Source organism: Hippoglossus hippoglossus, chromosome 5, assembly GCF_009819705.1.
Source record: "Hippoglossus hippoglossus isolate fHipHip1 chromosome 5, fHipHip1.pri, whole genome shotgun sequence".
Classification (NCBI taxonomy): Eukaryota; Metazoa; Chordata; class Actinopteri; order Pleuronectiformes; family Pleuronectidae; genus Hippoglossus; species Hippoglossus hippoglossus.
In genome coordinates this window covers 10,451,193-10,476,664 of record NC_047155.1, presented here as the reverse complement: position 1 = coordinate 10,476,664, position 25,472 = coordinate 10,451,193, and the positions used below count along the sequence as shown (strand labels likewise).

At 42.2% G+C, this 25,472-nt stretch overlaps 1 protein-coding gene across 1 annotated transcript; it reads right to left on the bottom strand.

The window, feature by feature from the left end:
- Window positions 1-2,370: 2,370 nt before the first annotated feature.
- dusp7 (dual specificity phosphatase 7) lies at window positions 2,371-10,760 on the bottom strand. The gene is made up of 3 exons (XM_034584807.1): window positions 9,880-10,760; window positions 7,759-8,187; window positions 2,371-4,850 (listed from the first exon to the last, which is right to left on the bottom strand). Exons 1-3 carry the CDS (start codon window positions 10,289-10,291, stop codon window positions 4,534-4,536), a joined length of 1,158 nt encoding a protein of 385 aa, XP_034440698.1. The 5' UTR covers window positions 10,292-10,760; the 3' UTR covers window positions 2,371-4,533.
- Between the last annotated feature and the right edge of the window lie 14,712 nt (window positions 10,761-25,472).

Sequence of the window (25,472 nt, the reverse complement as noted above, 5' to 3'; positions counted from 1 at the left end):
ACAACGAAGAAAACACATATTAAAGAAAAAAATATTTCAATATTTATTTGCGGTATAAACATGTCTCATGTTGTTTCCATACACTGTACAATACATAGGGTCAGTCGTATTTCCTTCAGAGGACAGAAAGGTGAAGCTGCCTCGGTTCACACGCACCCTTGTTTTTATACACAGACAGATTGCATCTTCTTTTAAAAACTGTTTACAGCACAATACGAAACAGCTATTCAACATGTGTCTGAAGCTGTAACACGATGCAAGATGCATTGTCAAAAAAATCCCTGAAAAATTCCTCACTGAGGTAACATTTTTAAATCATTCACTTTTTCTTTCACTTTGTGTTTTTAGGCCGCCGCTCCCGCTGCTCCCGCTCGCTCATGTCTTTACCTCCCGCGCACATTCTTACCGAGATGTAGCTACAAGTTTAAGGACACAGAAACTGCCGTTCCCGCGATCTGGCAAATTTACAAACAGAGAAAAAGACTTGATTTCTCTTTCATTGTTACAAAGACACAAAAACTCAAGAAAGCAGCTTGAAATCAACCATTTCCTTTTTTTAAATAGAAAAGCTCCGTACTGAAATATATTTCAATCCTAGGGTGCAAGTGATCAAGTCCTCAGCGTTTTTTTCTTATTGTAAGTGGGATATGACTCCGGACGAGGGAAGTCCATTCAAGCATGGTAGTATTATTTTCATCTCTGATGCTATAATGAGAGAGGAACTTTTGCATATAAATTCATAACATATATATACTTATATATATATTCATATAGAAAGGCCACAGGAATAGCATAGAGCACATTATATCAAAACAAGACGGAAAAAGACCTTGTAATTATTTAAGCCAGGTGGTGTAATCTTCTATTGTGAAATATAACTGGCATGCTGAACCACAGCTCTGGCTGTGTGAAGCAGTGTGTGTCTGTGTGTGTGTCCGTGTGGGTCTGTGTTTGTGTGTGTGTGTCAAAGAGGGCCTCTTTCAGGTTAATACTGGGCACAGCGGCCCTACATTTTTGGACACCCCAGGAGAAATGTTACTTCAGTCCACAAGCCATAATCGAACTGGATGTTGTATAATCATATAGAAGAGATATATAGAGTATAAAAGAAGAAGAATTGAAAAAAATTTGAGGTCTTGAGTCTACAAAATACTGCAAAAAAGGTGTTTTGATATATTGCAGAGTAACAAACACGACCTCGTGTGACCCGTTACGGTAAAACGACAGCTGGCTGTCCGTTATTACCATGTTCTGATTCAAATAACAGTTAACAAACATTTATTTTTATTCTTTTACACAATGCTTTTTTCTAAAGTGAGATACAAAGAGTATTGAACAGTCAGCATTAGAAACAAGTTAGAAAGATTATATAAGGCCAGCTGAAACCAACCCTGTTCTGCTGCTGTCCCCTCGGAAACCCAGTTCTTTGTTTCTGCTTTGACCCCGTCCACATTTTCACTTTCAAACTAACGCTCTGTAGATTGCTGTAAGACACTGGGCCTCATGCAAAAACCACACTCACAAACAGGTCCGTTATTATCACGTGAGTAATTTATGAGAACTAAGTTGGATTTAGGCCTGAGGAAGACCTGTAGATGGTCACTAATAAAATTAAAAGAAGCTGGAATTCTGCAATTTTAGTGCTTCAATCCAGCACCTATTCCACTGAGGTTTTCTGGATTTGCTCACGACGTCTCTAACTTGTTACATTCACCTCTTGTTTCCTCTTCAATACAAACTAAACTCATGAGTAGTCTGGACCTGTCGTGTGAGTCACCAACAGTCTGCTTTTCTCCCCCAGGCGGAGAGAAACATGTTTGACGTATAAATCTTTATGAATTGAAGGTTTGAATGTGTTCCAGACTTACGTAAATGCTTGAGTTCAAGTTTTGACTGGCATGGGAGTTCACACTCAGCTGCCTCAGCATCTTTCTGCTGTTCACAGAGCCAAACATCTGATGTTCCATCTGGAACAGAACATCACCTGTCGCCTGGTGGTATTCCCTGTCTCACTTTTAAATATCAGCAACCACTTTGCTGCAGCAAGATATTTTTTGGCATCAAACTCATATCTACGATGACAGTGTAGAATAAACACAGTCATAACCTACTTGTCTGTATTTTTGGGTCCCTAAGCACGACTGACTGATGTGTTTTGGTCTCCAGATTTCTGATATGGTCCTCAGTATGAACTTCTGCTTTTTTAAATCGCAATGACATACTTCTGAATTAAACTTTTTTACAAATGGAGCGAGACAGGTCGCTTTACGTGGTTATTTTTAGGTGCCCATTAAGGTAATGGCCACAATTTCCGAAAATGTACCTCTTTGTTAATAGTTTCTAAATCCGACTTTGTGGAAAGAAATTTGGATAAGAAAATGAAAATGTTCTTGCATGAGCCCGAGTGTATCTCCAGACGTTGCCCTAAGTCCATGTGCTGCAACCCTAAAACAACCCTAACCCTAACCTACATTACCAACACAATTAACGCAGCAGAAGGAAATTTGAACTTTTTTTGGATATTTTTTCTTGAAATCACTGCAGGATTCTGTCATTTGTTTTTCAAATCATATTTAACAAGTTTAAGTGCTACTAACGTGGACCGGGTCTGAGAAAACTCCCTGACCACATGCTGTCGCCGCCATGTTCAGCAGCGACAGCAGTTAAAAAAACAGTCCTCAGCGTTCATCTCCCAACCCGGTAAATCAACATCCAACCTCTATCATCCTATTTATCATTTTTGTGTTTATTTCATTGAATACACCCGAGGCTTAAGGGTAATTCAACTGATTCTTTGATGAAATAGGTGTTCCCCCGCCAGAAAGACCTTCCTTTCCATTTTCTCCATTGCAGCTAAGGGACGTGAAGCTATTAAGTAGGTTAAGTGCAGTCTGTAGCTGAGTCCCCGTCCACAACACCACAACCCTGACACAGAAACCAAGTTACAATCACAGTCCCTTGTCCATGAGACCCTTTTTTTGGCATCTATTTGGTACCTGAAAGGAACCGAAGATAGACCAACAAATCAAACCAGCTCCTCTTGGGCAAGAAGAAGTTTGCAGTGTAGGTAATACATGAGAGTTGAGGCACTTCTTTGCCTGACGTCGCTGGAATAAGCTGCCCAGAAATGTTAACACTACCCAAGATTCTCCAACCCCAACTTTAAGCTCTCGCCCACGCCCCAGCCTCAAAGTACGAGAGTCCCGGCGGTTAGAAAACCAGTTTGGCAAAAACACAGTAAGACAATACGTTGTGATGAAATAACCAAGGAAGTTAAGAGTCTGGTTTCAGACTGAAATGAAACAACTTAGGCCACTGGATGAACAGTCATGTTGGGGAAGGAAGTAGGAACTGGGAAGTTGCACTTGAAAACACTTGCCAACATCAAATCTGGTCGCACACCCGACCACAATTCAACTGGCAACTCCGTGTCTGGTCTAACCCACAGTTTGACTCTAACTCATCCCTGAACCCTGAACCCTGGTCCTTTGCCCTGGGCCCAGCTCCTGCTCCCTCCCCACTGCACGGTGCAGCTGTCTGGACTCGTCGCAGCCTGGGACTGGCCCTCTCCTCTCCTCTCTCCCCTCCTCCCCTCTGAATGTCTCTTTATCTGCCTGCTTCCAGCACCGGCTCCAAGTGCCAACAAGTCAATGGCTACACCACTGTGCAAACTGCATTAGGTCATTACAAACCTAAAAGAAAAACTAAACTAAAAAAAAAAGAAGACAACTCACAACAATGTTCCTTTGATGGCGTCGCCACACCCACTCTCCTTTAGTTTTACAATCTCTTTAGCCATTATTGGATTGGATTACTTTGTTTTTTTTGGACAAAGATAAAATTTCTGTGTAAATATTTATATATCGTATAGATTTGTGCATAAATGTACACAAAAATATACAAAAATGCATATAGACATACTTGTTAAGGACTGCCCATACAATTTCTGCTATGTACGTTAACATACATACAGTACAAACATACATACTTTTGTTTATGTGTGTGCGCGCATGTGTGTGTGTTAATTCCTTGGTTTTTAAAAACTCTACATTCAGTAGAGCGAGATTTCCTACGAGTAAATCCCAGATTCTCCACTTGGCACCAGTCAGCTCAGCTCAGGGGCCGAGACAGAAACAACGACAGGACCAGAGGACGCCGTCGCATCACAAATCGAGCGCCGCAGACGTTCCCGCCTTTTGTATGAAGCTGTCACCCTTCACTCAGTTACTCAGTCAGTTCAGTCTCCTCCTCTCTGAGCTCATCCTCAAGATTCAGTCAACTCTGAGGAGGACGCCTCTGTCTGTCAGTTCCTCGCTCTAGGTTTCTTTTTTTAAATCACTCGCCTTCCCCCTGTTAACGTGGCATCTGTGACCTCCGCTGTCCGTCTAACGTTGCTCTGTGGCCAGACTCTCGGACAACGAGCTTCAGGCGGCTAAAACATTCATTAAAACTGGCTGCGTAAAGCAGGCTCAAGTGCAGCCACTTGTTACCATGGTAACAACACCAGCTTGACCCACCCCCCCCCTCTGATTTTCATGTGGACTCCAGCGTGTCCAGTTGAAACACATTGTGATTGGTCGGGGTGGTGAAGAAGAGCTGGTCGTGCGGCGGGGAGGTCGAGTGGTTGTCGCAGGGGCTGTTGAGGCCCAGCGTCCGCTCAAAGTCCAGGAGCTGGCCCATGAAGTTGAAGTTGGGGGAAATGTTTGACTTTTTCCGCTTGACGAAGTCGTAGGCGTCGTTGAGCGACAGGTTGAGCTTCTGCATCAGGTAGGCCACCGTGACGGTCACCGAGCGGCTGATCCCGGCCAGGCAGTGGACCAGGATGCCACACTTTTTCGAACGTGCCTCGTCTGAGGATGAGAGGGGGGGGAACCATGAGAATAGGAGAAAGCAGGAGAAAGAGGATTAGACAACTGTTAAAACCCATAAAACCCTGTATCATACATCTAAGACTTTAAATTATTAATGAGCCAGAAGATTTTCTAATTCAATCGAATGCCCTTGTTGAAATTTCAAGCACATTTAAATTAGTGGTAAAGCTACTCGTTAGTTTCATCATCTTCCTCAATATAACCAAATATCAATATAAATAACGAGATGTGAGTTATTTAAACTGATCAAAGCAATGACCTCTGATTTGACTTCATTCACACAAAAACAAACACTTCTACTGTGTCAACAAACAAGAATTATTAGTCTTTTTAAGCAACATAATATGCAGAAGGATAACATCATTGATCATATGAAGAATCTAAATAATTATTGTACTGCGATGAAACAGGACGACTATAGACATGTTCTGTGAAACTGTGATGAATGCTATTTTATCCTTTTTTTCCTGATATTTTAAAGACCAAATGATTAATAAAGACAAAATCATCTTTGTACTAAAACGATTTGTTAGTCGCAGCTCAAATGTGGTCACAAGTAAAGTCATAGCAAGTAGCAATGTGACCAATATTCAATTGGCAAGTTTTGACAGTTGAATTATCATTTGAATGATCACATGCTACATTTAGTTGGATTTTGGAAAATTCGTTAGACAAAACAATCACTTTAAAGACATCACTCAACAACGTTTTCTCTTTTTCGTTTTTAAGTAAAAAAAAATAGGGTCACTGAAGGTCACTGACGACTGATACTGATCATCCAGCCCTGATTCAACACGATCTATTGTATAACACATGAACTCCGACGCAAAATATGGAAAAAAGAAAATCTGACCTTGTTTTTTCAAACGGAAAAGAAGACTCATTTAATTTATAAATACAATTCAGAATATCATTTCTCAATGACAGCAGCCAGTCGTGCTCCATTCTGCTTTCTAGCTCTCAGTCTGTATAAAAACATGAATAAAAAAGAAACATCTTACATTATTAACAGGCTACATCCATCCACCTTTTCGAGCCCTCGCACTTGCATCACTAAAGGCCATTAGGGCGAGAGTTAAGTGCTTCTTTCCTTTCTTTCTTCCTTCTCTCACTCTCTTTCATCCTCTCCTTTATCGCTCTCTGCCTCCCCTCACTCTCGCTCCGACTGCATCTCTTGTTGCAGGATTGGGGTCAGATGGCTCACGAGCTCAGGCTGCCAAGCGGAAGCCAAATTAAATTCATATGTGATGTGTTCTTGCTCTCAACAATAAAAGAAAGGGGTCAAAAATCCTCATCGGGAGACTTGAACCAAACAATACGAGGCCCAGAAGTCGAATAAGTAACCAGGAGTTAATCTGCAATGAGCTGATCTTTAGACGTTTGCAGCATTACGTCACTGCAACATCCTTCCATTTGTCAGGCTGGGAAAATAACAGAATACACCAACCCCCTCCCTCTATACATTAAAAACCTGCTTCGATAATAATTTCAGACATTTAAGGAATCCGTAGTTTACAGCAGCACAGCGCGAGGTCATATCTTTTTCAACCCCGAGCTTATCTCCTTCACCCATAATTACCCTGCAGTTAAGATGTGATGTAATTCCTGCACATTACAGCCAGTCAGGCAGCGCCATTTAACATCAGCATGACCCCAATCTGCCACGACCTCTGGCTCTGGCATATGTCACACTTCCTCACACCTACGCAGAAACATTACCCCCCCTCGAAGAAAAAGAAAGGTCAGGGGTCTGGACAATCTAAGACAAACATAAAAGCTCTGGCACTGAGTCCTCAGAGAGGGAATTCACTCATTCCCGAGGAGTTAAGTCACGGGGAATGATGGGAAATGCAAGAGAACGGTGAAGAAAAAGCTGGATGAAAGTCATGTGGCTTCAGTGAGGTCTCGTTCTCCCGAAAATCAATTTCCATGTTTTACTCAAGACCTTGTTTTATGTTTTGTGATTTTAAATTCAAATATTTTATCAGTAAAAGTGCAGCAGAGAAATGCTCTAAATTCTGTCTGAAACTGTTTCCAGAAAACTGTTTCAATGTAAATAAAAAACATTGTCTTGATTTATATAGAATTAATAAAGGAGGGTAAACGTAATCTAACATAACTAGAGTCGAAACGAAAAGCGCTGTTGGTTTTTTTCGTTCTATTTGACAGAAAATCAAATCTTTTGTGTTTTGGACTGTTGGTCGAACAACACAGGCAATTTTAAGATGTGAACGTAGCCTTTGCAAAAACAACGATGTGCATTTTAAACTGTTTTATGACATTTTTATAAACGAAATGACAAATCGATAGAAGATTACCATTGAATGCGTCTCTACAGTTACTGCGATTTGATAATTCATTTGACATTTTAATCATTTTTCGGAGAAATGATACAAAATATTCACTGGTTTCTGCTTCTGATGTTTGAACATCTGCTCGAAAGTCTTGAGTTGACGAAGAGAAGCAGAACATTTTAATTATATTATGCACACAATTATGCAGATTTTTAGACTCTCACATGTTTTACTTTTGTTGTGTAAATTACTGTATAATTTCCCTTCATTATTATCTTATATTTCTTTGGGTGAACTGGTCCCAGCCAGTAAACAGGTGATGATGAGGTAACATGAGTACATCATGTTTTGTTTTAAAGTAGTAAACAACCATTATTTTGAAATTATATAACATTACATTATATCATGAAGGTTATTATGTAGTTTAACCCTAAACTATGTTTATAGTTGACTTTTGACTTTTTACAGACAGAGAAAAATCCTCTATTAATCAAGAAAACTATCAGCAGATCAATCAATGATCGAGGTTCTGCTGTTAACAAAGGAATCTGACGTACACAACATTAACTGGAGCACACTCCACCTTTACTCACCTATGAATGAAATGGCCTCTGGGAAAAACTGCGAGAGGTTCTGGCTCCAGTGATCGGAGATGGGGATCTGTTTGTACTTGAAGTCGCCTTCGTGTTCGAACATGTTGGGCAGGTTGGGCGTCACGTTGAGGATGTACTTGATATTGTACTTGCTGAGCACATCCAGGTTGGTGGAGTCTTTGGCACAGCCCAGGAAAAGGTAGGGCAGGATCTGGACGGGGAACGCCGGCTGGTTGTTGGGGAGGGGGCTGCCCTCCGACTCCGTGGCGCTGCCCGGCTCACGGTCCGATTCCCCGTCGGAGCAGTCGGAGCTGATGCGAAGTCCCCCCAGACCCAGGACGGAGGTCGGCGGGGAGCTGCTGGGACAGGAGCAGTCCAGGTTGGTCTCACAGTGCTCGGGGTACTCGGACTGGAACTTGTTGAAGCCCCCTGGAGGACGAGGAGAGGACCAGAAGAGAGGGTCAATATTTGGATGGTAAAAAGAAAATGTAAATACCCACAGTTGTGTTACTGTGTGTTTGTGGTAAAATGCACAACTGAACGTGTTCAAAATGGCAGCTGCATGATACAAGAGGTGAAACCATGAACAAGAAGCAACAAAAAAACATATTAACACTACTAGTAAATAAAATACTTAAAAAAACAATACAAATATATACTCATATTTTAAATAGACACACATTTTACTACAAATAAAAAACATTTTCTAATAACATCACATGTTTTAACTGTAACCAGGCAGAAGTGAAGGTCAAATGAAATTCACACTTGAAATGAACTCTGGACGTTATGGACGGAAATGATATCAAGATAAAACATTTCACTTCAGTCGATATTGATAATTATCATGTTAAAGGTCACATTATTATTTCTTTTAAGTGAAATGTACAAATCTGAGGTAGATCAGTCATGTCTTATACCTCCCCACTGTGCTTATTGCATAAGAATTATATCAATACAGATTGAACCTTTTGTTATATCGCTATGGATGAAAAATATATTGCGATAAGTACTGTTATTGCTTTATCGCCCAGCCCCACTCGTGTTCCTCTTAGTCTACCGTAGCTTAATGTAGCACTACCTCACACACTGATGTGGCAGATGATATTCAAACAACGTGACATTTACATTATTCTGAATAAAGAGGCTGGACAGATGTGCTCCATTGAGAAAAGCTGAGCCCGGGGAGAATCAGTCAGTCAGTCAGCAGTCAGTCAGCTCTGCTTCATCCCAGCTCTGCTCTGTGGACTATTTGTGAATGGCAGCTGGGATTGTGACACCACTCAAACATTGCTGTGATATTCTAGAATCAATCAAACCCATATCTGCTGCTACTGCTCCATGTCATGTGTGTGTGGTGCTTTCATAACTCATTCTCCTTCACACGCTGGCGGAGTGTTTCAGAGTGTGTCTATGATTCCTCGCTTCCCTGTTCATTCATGAAAAAAAGAGCCAGTCTTCTCCTAAAGGAACACACAACATGGCGGGGCCATTTCTTTTTTTTTCCTGTTGCAGCATTTAATTGAAAACATCTTTGACCCAGCTCCATAACAACCGCTCAATGTTTCTCTCTGATAATAATTAACACTGAGAATCAAGACGTTTTTATGATAAGAGAAGTGATCCTGTCGAACATGAAAGTTCGTTATGACTCCACACGCTGTTACAGTGTATCTGTGATGACATAATAATTCTTTAGTATAAACAGACACAAGTGAGGCTGCCTCATTATGATTAATAATAAACAACAGCTCTGGATAAAGCATCTGGATTCATGTGATGTTTATTATAATCTGTCATAGCACTTTGTAAAAGCTAATATTAGTGGCTTTAGTATATTTTTTATAAAGCAGACAGACTCTCAAGTGTTTTGTCCCACACAGCAAACATCTGGAGATGAAACCCAATACAGGTTTCCATTCATTTCATTATAAATAATCCAAGTAGACCTTTATAATCCCATACTAGGAGTTCTTGAGGTGAAGTGACACTAACATGTTGATCTACATATGTCCTCTAATTGGGACAATATTCGGACACCATTTGTCTCTCAGTTTCTGTGTTAAATGGACAATAACAAACATCCAGTCCCTCGTGTTCACTGAATAAAAGCAGTCTTACCCTCCAGGTAGAAAGCCTTGCACCCGTCGTCCCGCAGCTTGTGCAGCAGCAGCCCCAGCACGGAGCTCCCCAGCCCGGACTCCTGCCGCTCGGAGGTCGCCTCGTCGTACAGCACCACCACGTCCGACTTGCAGCGCTTGACGAATTTCTCCTTGTCCTCGTTGTTGGGGATGATGGAGCGAATGGGCAGGTTGCCCTTCTTCAGCCTGCGGAGCATGAGGCCCGGGATGGCCAGGTTGATGGCGGACTCGATGTGCGAGGACTCGTACAGCTCGTGGGCTCTGCAGTCCAGCAGCAGCAGCGCGCCGGCCCCGGACTCCAGCTCCTCCTGCAGCCACTCCACGCTCTTACCGGACAGCATCATCGTCGTGGTCGCGATCACGGAGCCGCTCCACGGGTGAGTGATGACCATCGGGGAAACGTGACTCCGCCGCTCCGCCGCCGTGACATGAAGAACCGCACGCAGCGAGAAGAGGAGGAAATCACGGCGCTAAAACTTGCCTCCCGGACACCGCCGCTTCTCTGAGGGCGCGCACACACACACACGCACCCAGCACACGCTGCCGCACACATCCAACACGCGCGCACCGATGCCCCTCTGGCTGGAGCAGGAGGCTCCAACATGCAGAGGTGTCCTCTCTCTCCCTCCTCAAGTCCGCCAGGAGAAGCGGAGCTTTCACTCCAGCCCATTGACGTCCATCCGGGCGTCCGGCTCCGAGGCGTCCCGCAGACCAACGACACGGCCCCGAAGAAGCCTCGTAAGCGCCTCAGGAGCTCGCTGTGCGGGATGAGCTGCCGCCGTTAAAGTCCATGACTCCGGTTGTTGTCCCGCACGCTGGCCCGAGGAGCCTCTCTGGTCTGTGCCCGAGTCTGGATGCGTTCAAGAGGCTGAGCTGCTGTGAGGAGGGAGGAGCAGGGAGTTAAAGGCGCAGAGCGGCCACACGAACCCGCTGTTTCCAGGACTTTACTGCTGCTGTCCATTCATTGACCGGCCACACAGCACTGTCTGTTAGTGATATAGTAATAATGAAACATAATAAAGATAAAATAATCACTATGATCATAATAAATGATGATTAAAAACCAAATAATATGATAAAAATGATGATGATGGTGAAATGATGATAAAGATGATAGTAAAAATATATAGTTTTACTTTTGTATTTGACTTTTTTTTTATAGTAAGCTCTTATTACCTTGCTTCTATCCTAATTTAACTACTGCACTGCTGAGCTGACCGGGTTCTTCTCGTCCAACACCTTTCATTGTTCTGTTGACCCTGTGTTAACTGCTTATGCCAAATAAAACTAAATCGGGTAAAAGCAAATGAAAGTCAGGATACATAGCGACCTATGCTGTTGCTATATGTGGAGCAGTACAGTGTGGTGTCTTCACTGGAGCAGGGATCTCTTCTCTGGTGCGTTTCCTTATCTGAACCGAGGGTCAAAGGGTCAGAGCGTTGTATATTCTTTAGATTGTCAAGGCCTCTCTGGAAATCTGTAATATTTGCTGTTGGTATGTGAAATAGATTAAAATCGACTCGACTTCACATTGTATCTCAGCATCTTTAAACGTATTTAGTTGTAATCCCAACTCCGTCTTAACTCCTAACTCAACACTAAGCAGTAGGTATCAGGTGGGATTGTTACCTTAATGTTAATTTAATACAGTCATTAAATGTAATACTGTTTTAGTGGTGTAACACAGAATTCTTGGCTCACACTAGCAGGAGTGCAAAGTACATTTTCCTCCAAAGTCTCTTCACAACCTTCACTCAATCGAAAACACCTACATCTCATCCACACCTCCACACACTCACTTACAAATCAATTACTGGACACGTTCCCAACTGAAAATTGCTTTTTTTGCTGCAAACCACACGGAACTAATACAGTGATACAAATCGACACACACTTCCAAAGTGTTTTCGCAGAAACTCTGATGTCTCTGTCGAGCAGTGAAAACCTCAGCCAAATCTCTCCTCCTGCTATTTTTCCCTTGATGACACAACAGACGCTGTATCACATAGTAATCTCATAATAGTAATAATTATATAATAATAAATGTATTTGTATTGTGCTTTTTAAAAAATGATAGCGTTTAGAATCAACGACAATAAATGATATAATAAAAAATCTAAAATAATAAAAATAATAAAACGATCACGTAAAAGCCATTCAGTGGAAATTAGTTTTTTTCTTATTTTAACAAAATTCTTTCCAAATCAGAGCTGCAAGAAATAAGAACATGAATTATTTAGAAACACATTTGGGGAGAATGCATAATGCAGCACAGGTGTCCCTGTTAGCTTGATTTCACAGTATCATCCTAGTTCAGGGTCATGGAGCTGAAAGTACTGCTGCAGCTACTGATTCATCTTCAAGTGTTTTTGATTAATGGAAAAGTGTTAAATCCATGCAAAAGAAATATGATGATATGATGAATATGATGTGTCCAGAGCTCGAAGTCATGTCTTTACGTTGATGATCTTTCCCAAACAACAGCCGTAAACACACATATTTCCGCGTGAGACACTGTAACACGTGAATGTTTCACATTTTTACCAGAAAATTTACTGGAATAATTAACCTAATGATTTGATTATAAAAGCTTTTTGTCCATCAAACTTATTTTTGCCCATGTATTATTTATTTTGTTGCATTATCCATCATCTTAATTATGATCAGGAAAATAATTTTCTACTATATAAACAATATTGTGGAGATTGTCACAGAAAAGCAGCGATTCCTCAGATTTGGAACGATGTTTTCCACTTGATGATATATTTGGATTGATTCATAGATCGTACAAATGGTTGGCAATACATTTTCTGTCAATCAGTTCATTCTACCAACTATTTTTAATGAGTTAATAGTTGTAAATCCTGTCCCTAACCAGACAAATGACATTTATATTGTATAGTCAGAGCCATCTGAGGACAGAAAAAACGACGGCTATCCCACATGATTTAACTCTCATTATCATCAGGTATCATGGTGATGCTGTGCAGGATCTTCTTTCTGTTTGTCACAGCTCAGTGGTGGGTTGTGTAGCCGCTGCACAACACAAACCACCACTGGGTCATCGCTATGTTTCACCATGAATGACCTAATGGGACATCAGCAGGTTGTGACAGAGGCAGAGAGGGGGAAACGAGGAAAAGAGGAGTGTTTGATTTCCTCACAGCTGCAGAGAGGAGGAGCGGGGGATGCACCAGCTGCAGACAATGGCTCTTTATCCCCCTAGTGACTTACGCGCAAACACACACATGCACACACTCACTAACAAAACGCAGACGCACACATAGACGCATACACACAGGTACACAAACGGATACACACCGACTTTAGGCCTCTTGTGTTTCAGCTCCCTTCATGGACAACAACAGGCTCTCTGAGAGTGTGTGTAGACACTGTGTGTGTTTGTGTTTGTGTTTGTCTACACCCCAGTGGTAAAGAAAACTATCATTACTTATTCTGAAACTTTCACAACGGAGGACTGTGACTTTCTTTACGGTGTCGCTCCATCAGAATTCGTCGGAGGAAGCCAACCTGTCGCTTTAAAGGCACCAGTAGACAGGGTGATAATGTCTCAGTCGCCATCTGCGTCGGATGTGCACGATATAAATTTTGGGGCTATGTGAGATGAATGCATGGTGAACCTTAGTGCCACGATATACCGGTAAAACTGATTTACGCAGACACATTTCATCCACTGCCATTATTCATCTGCACTTCTCTCGTGTTTCAAAAACCTAGCAAAACGATGAACAAGCTTTGGCGCTGGCAGAGAGTGGAGCTGGATCACGGCCGGGAGAAAAGACGACAACACGACACGATTCTGCAAAGTGAGTTCGACATCAGCTTGTTTTTGCTAAGTAGCGTTATGTTAGCGTACCAGTGGGTTCTGTGTTATTTGGGTTGTAGCGCCAGTTATAATGTTATATTATATATTTTGTTTTATATATATATATATATAACAGGCTGGGTGCATAGACTGTATATCAAGATGGACGACACGTCTCACGCTGCCATTTTGCAAATACGGAGCCAGAGTAGTTATCCGGGGATGGAGCCACAGTTGCGATGTCCTGCCGAAACGTGTGCTTAACCAATCAGGAGTCAGTGTCAGTTGCCAATCATGATTATTTCACCATATTATTATATCAGCAAATAACGAACACTTAATAACGCATTGGCTTCACTGTCGGGGTCATGTCGTCCATCTTTATATATAGTCTATGGCTGGGTGTGACTCAGGCTTTGTCCCAGCGGTCAACTACAACCTGCAACCTCCGCCACGGCCGAACAATCCTACACACAAACATGTTCAAATCTCATTGTTAAAATATAAAAGAAAAAAGAAAGTGGCCTGATAGTGGTAATAGTTTTCTTTTAAAAATCTTTCCAGGCCCAGCCATCCACAAAGTTCGGTGGATATCGGTTGAAAAGTTTCTGCGTAATCCTGAAAACAAACAAGCAAACAAACAAAAACAAACAAAAACAAACAAATCATGTGTCCCAGAAAACTTCCATTATAAAAGAGACAAGCAAAACTTTCTCAGAATAAATCTTAAACCACCGTTTTCATTTGATTTCACGCCTGTCATGATTCAAATATATTCAAATATTCTCAACCAACATTCAAAGTGAAAGTTGGAGCAATTTGATATTACTGGGAATTAAAGGCTGGAAAACACAACTAATCTCTTCAGTGAGACTGTGTGGGAGTGGGTTGATCTGATGTGTAAACAAACAACCATCATCACATCATCAGAAGCATGTGACGCCAGTTTCTTTTCTCCAAATGAGACATGAGTTCATGTGGGGCCTCGTCAGTCATACCGAGAAGTTGACTGAGAAAATACATTTTCAGTGTCTTTAAATTCTTCGTCTGCGTCTTGGTGGTACCAAGCAGGATGCGTTACAAATAAAAGCAGAATAAGATAAGCCTATATGTAAAGAACAGAATATATTCACCAGTGTCTGAATGACAGAAGACATAGAGCCGCTGCCAGTCTTACCCACCATTGTGAGTCTTCTGGCTCATCCATGAATCAAAAGCCTTTAATCTGCCATTATGGAAAGCACAGAGCCTTTCAGGTCGGCCTCAGCGAATGCATTTCCTGATTCACAATAACTCTACTCCGTGTTTTCAAAACGACAAGTTTCCAGAAAACCGGCCTCCTCCGCTCACCGCTGCTCTACAGGGTTTTAATCAGCTTTATTGTTCTCATAATGAAATGAAATACAAAGAAGAGCCACACATAGAAATAGAACTGTAGAACAGAAGCCATTCAAGCAGAAAAGCAATATATGCTAAATGAATCTATCTTGTGTTGACACAGAGAGCCATTTTTCACCGGCGGACAAAGACTCCTGCCAGATGGAAGAGCCTTTAATTTCGTCTGAAGTCTATACTTCACGATGGTAATGTCATTTTCTGAAGCACGCTGTTGAGACGAGTCGCGTTTGTAAATCCAGACCTGAAACTGAAACCCCCCCCCTGCCCGTTTCACGAGTTGGTTTTCTGAATGAAAAGCCACATTTCCCACCAAAGATATTACACAAGTCCAAGCCGAACCTAAACCACACGGACAAATCGGAATCTGAAAGTGAAGATACTTTTGGTGATTTTGTTTTCATATCAGGGATTAGAGGAGCACTTTATGTCCTTCAGGAAATAAAGACTACCACAATGTGGACGAAGTGAAAATCCATCCAGAAACAAACTGTTGAATCTTCTGTTGAGCTGGAATTCAAATATATTTTTGTTTGACTTCAACTTAATTAAGTTTTATCCATGTTTTTCTGCTGTGACAGCGCCCTTGAACAGTGAAACAGAGAAACAGTGACAGATCCTTTTAACAAGTGTCTGAAATCACTGTTATATGGTGTGATACATTACTTCAACTATCAACATATTTACTATGTTTGCACAAAATACTCAGTGGGAAATGCTCCACAAATCTCACAATGGTGTTAAAACAGTGTATTTGAGAGACATCAGAGTTCTGGGTACCTGGAGGAAACCTGCAAACATTATGTGTAACAGGTCGCTATAGTTATTGATATTAATTAATAGTTAATGGTAAAAATTAACGTGAAGGGAGCACTGGTGTTGACCCAGTGCCCTTTAAGAGCATGAAGACTCAACTCATCACCACAGTGATTCACACACTAATTAACGATATGTGAACTCCTATTGTCAACTTGTGACCTATTTAAATATAGAAAGAAAAAACAACAACACTGTAGTAATTGATTAGAAGCATTAATCATTTATTTTATATTCAGAAAAAACACACACAGGTAGATGTTATACATCTGTTATTATATACATTATTTGTGGAAGGTGGGCATTGAGGGGTTTGTTTTGGGGAGTAGGAAAGGGGTGAGGGGTGGGAGAGAAAGGGGTGGGAGTGGAAGGTGGCAGGGGGGAGGAGGGGAGGAGTAGGTAGTGGGTGGGGTAAGAAGGGGTGAAGGAAAAAGGGTGAGTGGTTTCAGGGCAAACGTCCTATCATTCCTCTCATCTTTGGAGGATGATCCGTCTCCTGGTTCAGGAGTTCATCTTAGTCCTCCACCTTCACTCTCTCCAGCTGCTCCACCTTTCTCCTCCAAATCCTCTCTAAGTTCTCCAGCTCGTTCTCCATGTCACTGAGCTTGTGCAGGCAGGCTAGGTACGACTTGGTAGAAGCTTGTCTTTTCCTGCTTTCCTTTTTCACCAGCTCGTCCTTACAGCTGACCTCCTTTTTCTATTCACCTTTTAGTTTGTGAACTTGCTCCTTTAGAGTCTTGTTTTCTTTTACGACGGCCTCCACCTTTCTGCTGCTCACTCCCTCAGTCGGAGTCGTCTCCTGCTGCAGCCTCGCCTCCTGCATCTCAAGAGTCAGGTGACTCTTGTTGACCTCCTGTTCCTTGACCTTGAGCATGACCAGGCAGTTAAGGTAGGCGGTGGTTTGAAGACGCCGTCTGTTGACTTCGGTCTTCATGAGCTCATCGTTCTTTTTCAGCTCATCTTCATGCTTCCTCTGTCCGGTCTTGAGCAGGTTGACCTCCTCCTTCAGAGCCTGGTTTTCCTGGTCGACCTCCACCTCTCTGCTTCGGCTTTTTTCAGGCTGAGTCGGCTCCTGGTGCAGCCTCGCCTCCTGCATCTCAAGAGTCAGGTGACTCTTGTTGACCTCCTGTTCCTTGACCTTGAGCATGACCAGGCAGTTAAGGTAGGCGGTGGTTTGGAGACGCCGTCTGTTGACTTCGGTCTTCATGAGCTCATCCTTCTTTTTCAGCTCATCTTCATGGTTCCTCTGTCCGGTCTTGAGCAGGTTGACCTCCTCCTTCAGAGCCTGGTTTTCCTGGTCGATCTCCACCTCTCTGTTTCGGTTTGTTTCAGGCTGAGTCGGCTCCTGGTGCAGCCTCGCCTCCTGCATCTCAAAAGTCAGGTGACTCTTGTTGACCTCCTGTTCCTTGACCTTGAGCATGACCAGGCAGTTAAGGTAGGCGGTGGTTTGAAGACGCCGTCTGTTGGCGTCGGTCTTCATGAGCTCATCCTTCTTTTTCAGCTCATCTTCATGCTTCCTCTGTCCGGTCTTGAGCAGGTTGACCTCCTCCTTCAGAGCCTGGTTTTCCTGGTCGACCTCCACCTCTCTGCTTCGGCTTGTTTCAGGCTGAGTCGGCTCCTGGTGCAGGCTGGCCTCCTTCTTCGTCTCTTTTTGTAAGAGAACTTCTCCTACTTTCAGCTGCTCCTGGAGCTGCTCGACCTGCTCCTGTAGAGATGAGTTTCCCTCTTTGAGAGCCTCAATCTCACTGTTGGCTTGGAGGAGTTCGGCTCGGAGGCTCGCCACAATGTCTTGGTGTTGCATGGTCGACAAACGGAGCAGATCTACTTCCCGATGAAGCACGACAGAAACGTGGACTCAAGTTCGGTTGAGGATCGTGGAGAGTTCAAAATGCTTCTGCTCTCTTCAGGATCGTAGGCACAGAATGACGTTTTCTGCAGCTGATGCCATCAATAAAGTGCAAGATTGTTCTATAACATTAACAACTTGTTTAGCTATCATAGTAACGTCCTTTGATCCATTGCATCAAAGGAAAATATTTACATATTTGTATTGCTCTTGAGGAAAGGTCCAGTGCTTGAACCATAAATCCACCATGACCTTTCCCTCATTCAGACTTTGTCGCTCTTTACATCACCTCATCTGGCTTCTTACAGCCTGAAAGCAAGGTTTAATAAGCACCTGACGGCTGCACACGTTTACAACACCACCCGACATATGGTGCTTATTAAACAGAGCATTGCAACAACTTGTTCCGTCCTGTACGCCCTTCTTTTAAGGCCAAAAAAGGTGCTTTGGTAGCCACTGCACCTTCCCATGTTCCATATGAAACAGCTGAATATTTGCAGTGTGACTATTTTAATCCAGTAGCAGAATTCTTTGTGAATGCTGTGATGTGTTCCAGGCAGCACCCGCCTGGAGTATGCGTGATAACTGCAGCATTTTAATAATTTACATTTCCTTATGCAAAAAAGTGAGGAGAATTAAACTTTCAGCTTAGCCTTGATGAATCTCTATGGAAATAAAATGCACTTCCGACTGGTTGAATGGGAGAATTATCTGATCTTTGTGGACTCGTTTGGTCTTTTCTTTCCTATGAAAAGCAGTAAATTGATGATTTCTGAACCAGAAGATCTGCCCATATCCCTGGAAAATCACCCTGGGTTGTATCCAGTGTTCAGAAAAAGTCTCCCATTCATTGTCAGTGGAACGGCTCCAAAACCATTTTTTCAGAGATTAAAATGTTCTCGTTTCAGGCTTCCGCAGAGATTTAAACTTCATGTGCACAAGACTGAACTGTATTTGTTCAGTTTGACATTTGTAGCTCAAATTTATTCGGATTCGGCAAAATCTGTTGTGCTTTATCCTGGGAAAATCAATTACATTTTATACAAATGTGTTGCCTGTATTTGCACCATTACAATTTAAGTTCTTTCCCTTGTTTCCTAAAGAAAACTGGGAAAATACCAACTTGGCATTGAGCTCCTCTTCTCGTTTCGCTGTTTGTGTCTGATGTCTCTTTAAGGCCGACTGTGGTTTAAACCCACTCACCTCAGTGATGGAGCGAGGTGGCCACCCCTCTCCCACGCTAACGCTGGCATTTCCTCTGCTGTTTCCTTTGCCCCCAAACACGCAGGTCGACAACACATAAAAAAAAACACAGGCCTGGAAAATGTATCAGGAAGATCTGCCTCCGTCTCTGCTCGGCTGTTCTGTGCTCTGTATCTCTTCAGTAATATGCCAGACGTACCCTGTGCAGGCACTGGGACTGATAGTGATAAAGCTTACTGGTAAAAATTTATGAAATGAAATGAGAGATAAAGACCGAGTCTGTGTGGTTCCAGAGAGGACGTAAAAAGCTTCTCTGGTTTTTAACCTCACTCTGGGATTTATTAATAAAAAGCGACCAGAAGATCTCCGGCTACGCTTGTGCACATGTCGCGTTACTTTAGGAGAAATGGGATCATTAAAATCGTACAATCTACTCCAACACACACAGAATCAGTTTGAGATTCTTCAACTCAGATATGAAAACATAGAGTGGCTGTAATCGGATCATTAATATCAATTTCACTTTCCAGGAACTCAAACGTCAATAATAATTCATTATTTTTCATTAATCTTCAAAAAAGGATGTGCAGATTTCCTTTTTTATTTTATTACGTCCGCCGAGGAGGTTTTCCCCCTTGTCTGTTTATTTGTTGGTTCATTTGTGAGCAAGATAAAACAAAAACTCTGAAACAAATTTTCACAAAACTTGACGGAGGGATGCATTATGGGTCAGGGAAGGAGCCATTACTTTTTTCTGCATAACTGAATCAAGGAGCATAACCAGACATTTTTTTCCCAGAACAATTTGTGAATGGTATTTATGAGCTTGAATTTGGATCTAGTGAATTTAAATGTGGTCTCATAAGGGGACTGTTGGTGGAAGTATACACTGTCTGCTTGCCATTCTAGATTTATTCATGATTATATTATTATTACCCTCAGATTTGTACAGGGATGTTTTAGGCCAAACAATAATTTGACGTGTGCATGTAGGTTTTGGTATAAATTAACCAGAGGCAGCTAACATCATGGACCTGATGCTTTCATTCTGGATAAATGTGATGGAAGAACAGAACGCTCTCTCTCTCGAGGACAGCTGCTGAAACAGCCTGAAACATCTGGGATGAGATCATGGGGTGAACTGGTGCAGCGCTCACGGTTTCACACCAGTGGAAAGAAAAGCCAGTGTCATCGCTGGTGTCGACAGTGGAAGCGTGCAAACATTGGGGGCCATGAATTTTTCAGGAATCCTGAGATTGTCCAGGTGGGGCAGCGAGTGGATAGGTTGAATATGGTGTGTGTGTGTGTGTGTTTGTATTGTGAACACGTGCTCTCGGTCTCTCGGCTGAATTCATTATTCAAGACCAAACTAGAAAGATGTAAAGCGATAGAGAGACTAACATAACACACAGGGATGAAAGAGAGAGGATGAACATCTGGATGAAATGGAAGAAAAGAACAATGACAATGAAACAATAATAACTGTGAGGTAATATTTTCTTAATTAAAAAATGTAAAATATCAATGACATTGTTTTTCGTCAGGAGGGTTTGATAACGTCATCTTAGAAATCATTGACAATTTTTTGTTTTTATCTGCACCATTAGATTGTTTTCACCCCTGTTTGTTTGTTTGGAAGCAAGATTACACAAGAACCATGAGATGAATCACCAGGAAACTTGGCCTAAGGAAGAATTTTTGGTGAACCAGGATTTTGTTTCACAGTCTGAAACATTGTGAGATATTTTTTCAACACTTACTTCCCAGAGAATAACTCATGGATTTTGATGGAAATAAATTGAGGCATATTTAGGGACCTGATATCTGAGTGTGTGCAATTGGGACTGTTGGGCCTTGGTGGAGGTATGTGCTCTACTGAGTGATAATCAGCCGATATGATGGTCTCACAACTTTTTCACTTCCTAAAAATCTATTTTGACTGGGCTCTGATCTGGATCAGGGTTTGAACGTGCGTCTCCTTGATTCAATTTCAGAAATCCAAACTCAACCAAGTCACCCAACCTGTCGTCCGAAAATCACGGTGCCGCTGCTGCTCTGAGTTTGGATCAGCTCCTGGAAACACATTGGACTGGTTCTCAGTCCAAGTGATGATTTAATAAATCACTGAACCAACAACAGAAAAGCTTGAATCTGTTTAACTCTTTATTTGAACGTTGAAATCGTATTCTTTTAAAAGATATCTGTAATCCTCACCCTGCCGACTGTAATAACCTGCAGAGCAAACACACTGTACCTACGTATGGTCAGATTGTAAAAGCACCAAGGTGAGTCATCGTGTGTGAACTCTCTTACACACACACACACACACACACACACACACACACACACACACACACAAAGCCTTCATCCTAGCCCCATTATATCACTATGACGGCTAACAGGTGGGGCCATAAAGGTAGATGGTCAAAGGTGGTCAAATAACACTAAATGATCTGTTCTATCTCCTGAGGAGTTTCTACTTTCGTGTTCCGTTTCAGTTCAGCTTGTTCCAGACGAGCAGGAGTTGACTCACACAACATCGACACATTATGAAAGCAGTGTTAAAACTATAGAAATGACCACATAAATACTTCCACTACAGATTTACAGTAAAACATCACGGTTTAGGTGTGTCATATCTGAACTGTACGCAAATCAAAACTGACTTCTTCAAATGACTAAAATGACATTTGCTGTTACATAAGAACAAAAAATCCTCACAACTGAGAATATGGAACTTTGGACACTGACTCAGACATAGTTATTTCCTCGAAAAATTGACATTTTGATCATCAAATTTGATTTGTGTAGCCCATACTCACAAATCACAATCTGCCTGCAGCTCAACATGGTTCAACATCCTCAAAGCTCAAAGTTACTCCTGCATGCTACGGCCCATTAAACGCAACCGCACACACCTTATATTATTTCCTGTTTTCAAGACATCACTATGACATTGTTATGCAATACAAGTTTTGCCCCAGAAAGGAGAAATAGAACAGCAGAATAGAATTGTGAACACGGCATCTCGCTTTCAGCCACCAGCTCAGATTTCCGGTTGGAGGCCACTTTAAATCGCGGGGGTGTGAGTAGGACACAGGTGAGGTAGAGGTGAGCCGTGGTTTGGCGAAGGGTGCGGGCCTTCTCGACTTATCGCCGCGTTTGTTTTATGGGTTGGCCCGTTGTAAAGTAGGTCATCAATTTGAAACCATCAGCACAGTTACACACCTCGAAGCGTGTGCGAGCTGGTTTTATTTGTGTTACCTGAGCGGTGGCTCTGCAGTCATGTGTGATTTAGAACTGACCTTGGAGCCCTGACACTAAACTTTCATGCTCCACTGTGTATTCTCAGAACTGGAGATATATTTAGTGAATCAAAATGACAAATTACAGATGTGTTTAGAATGAAATTCTTTTCTGAGACGCATGTGAACAAAGTTATGTTTCGCTCCACTGATATAAACCCACAGATCTAATGTAATACAAACAGAAGAAGCTTTTAAGATGAACTGCGGCTTCTTTTCTCGGATTGCCATTCAACTTGGTCAACAAGATTAAAAACCTTTTCTTGTTGTATCATCTTACACCAGAGGGGGAAAAAAAGAAAAAGAAAGCTCACTCCCTCCATCCATTCACTCCCATTGGGATCGAATGGAAAAGCTGGTTTTGGAGCAGAAGCCGAGGCGTGGGTTGGAGGAGCAGAGCGCCAAACCTCAGCCACTGCCGACAACCACGGCGCAGTCTCAGAGGGGGGAGGCGATGAGAAGATAGAATGGAGGGGAGACGAGGGGTGAAGCAGGAAATGAGGCACGGGGGAGTTTTGCCAAAATCCAGCGGTGGACAGAGGCTCAAACACAAAACTGTAAAGACTTTGTGTAAAGTCAAACACATGTACAGGTTCATGTTAATGCGACTCATCATTTTAATTTTTATACACATATATATTTATTTGATCATCCTCTAATATCTAGTGAAAGACAGATGATAGACAACATGATGTTAACACCATATTTGGGTGGAGGCTGTTCACATAAAGACATAAAGATGTTTCGTGATTTAGTTCGTAGACGGCCTTAAACAGAGAGGAAACCAGACATGGCAGAAAAGCTAAAAGTATTAAACTTCATAAGCAGTTGGGGCCTTTTTTTGAACCAAGCTCAGTTTTTTCTGAATCCTAACATCAAACTCCCAGCACATTGTTTTTTAATTATCAGTATGTGAGGTATCCAGTCCATCATCACCACCTTTCCTCGTTCAGCCGTACACGAAAAAATCAGTGTGACGATTATGGACTGCAAATTAAGATGGACGACATGTCTGCTCCCAAAGTGAAGCCAAATTGGCTAAAAGTAAAAGGTCACAGACCCCGCCTCCTGCATGTTAGCGGGTGGGACATGGTCCAAACTAAAAAGTCAAACACGTCACATATATTTTTCTCAAATATGCTTTCTGTCATTTTAGGTAAAATCACACAGACCTTTCCCAGACAGTTATCTCAATTGGTCGAGTGCGTGTATCAGCAGAACTTTGCTAGCGCGGCTCCACCCCCATCAATACTACACAGCGTACATGAAAGGTTTGGGACTCCCTGGTCTGAAGCACAGCCACACTCCGTGAACAGACTTTGATGTTTGAAGCAGCTTCTCTCCAGTTTTCCTCTTATCTTGAATGTTTTTACGTAAAAAAGGTTTTCGGGAATTGTTGCAAAATTTGCCTCAAAAAAGGCGACATGATGATATAGCTTAAAAGTGACGAGTATCAGTGTCATGTTTGGATTTTTGCAACTAACACATGAATCAATTTGACCTTTTTAAAACAACACACCTGCACGTTGGTCAAACGTCTCGTGGTTTCTCTGGAGCTGTGTTAGTTGGCTCATGTTGCTTCGAGGACTCACATATAAAATACACATCTACGCAACCCTGTCTGACTTTGCGATGACTCACTGGAAACTCTTGTACATCCCACCCTATAGTTTCCGAAACACGGTTTTTCTGTCCTACGTTCCTCAAAAAACTGTTCCGTGTATTCTGTGTCCTCACACCGCCTCTGATTTACTTCCAAAGACAACAAAAATTCCCTAAAAGTACTTTCACCACGCTGATGAAGTGATCATTGCAGTGTTTAGGTCAGCAGAGACAGTTTATAACGCAGGCTGGTACAACTTGTACTTCTAAGAATACACACTGGAACTGCTTGTTTTTCAGCCCCGGTGAAACCATGTGTGTGGATGTGTAACCTCCACCTGCTGCACCAGGCCACAGCAGCGGCTGGGTATCATCTCAATCTCATAAATCTGACAGATTATGACGAAATGTTTGAGGAAACAAAAAGCCAAGACGAGCCAGAGAGTACAAAGGCCTGACACACTGAAGTAGTAAAATACTAAAACACACACACACAGGCAGTGGCTGCAACCACAGCACACCAGGAAAAACATATCCAGATGTTCTCCGCATAGGATTAGTAACCCCCTCACACACACACACACACACACAGGCAAATGCGCACAGACACACTTGTGGGCCACACATGGGCTACATATTACAGAGGCCCCCTCTCCAACTTCTCTTTTCTTTCTTTGTCATGATCACAACGGCACACACACTTACACAGCTATACCTGTGAGGACAGAACCCTCACATGGAAATCACAGAGCCCAGCCATTAGCAGGATGCTCTGTCGGAGTCGTGTTCAAGACAACAACAAAGGATTCAGGACGTTTGAGTGACAGTTTGAAAGTTTAACCGTGTAGAAATACAATACATATATATATACGCTTTACTTGAGAGAAAGTGTAAAAGTATTGACGTCAAAATATTCTTTAAGTACCAAAAGTAAGAGTTTTGATAATGCAGAACCCTTCAGGATGATATATATGATATGCTGTCATTCACTAATAATTGTTGATGCATTTGAGTGTGAGCATTAAGTATGAAGTTGTAGCTGGGGATAATTTGAAGTACTTCAGCGTATTTATGATGTATACATACAGTTTCCAATAGACTGTATGTAGTGGAGTAGAAGTATGAAGTAACAAAGTAGAAACATAGTTACTACATGTAGTTACTTAGAAATTGTACTTAAACTACTTGATAAAAGTTAGTAACAATCTGCCACTGACTGATTATCCAGAAATAAACTGAACCAAACATAAGCCTAAGATTTACCCTTTAGTTTAACACACACACACACACACACACACACACACACACACACACACACACACACACACACACACACACACACGCACGCACACACGCCCCTCCTCTCCTCCACTAGAGCTCCTGGCAGGCTGTCTGGTTGAGGCCCATAGTAAAGGGAACCGTTTTTCTCTGGCATGAGTGTCTGTCTGTGTGTGTGTATGTGTGTGTGCGTGTGTGTGTGTATATATGCATGTGTGTGTCCATGGGCCCCAGACAGGAAGGAAGAGCGTGGGCCCGGCCGTACAGCTCCAGAATTCCGGTTTTGTTTTTCTTCTTTTTCC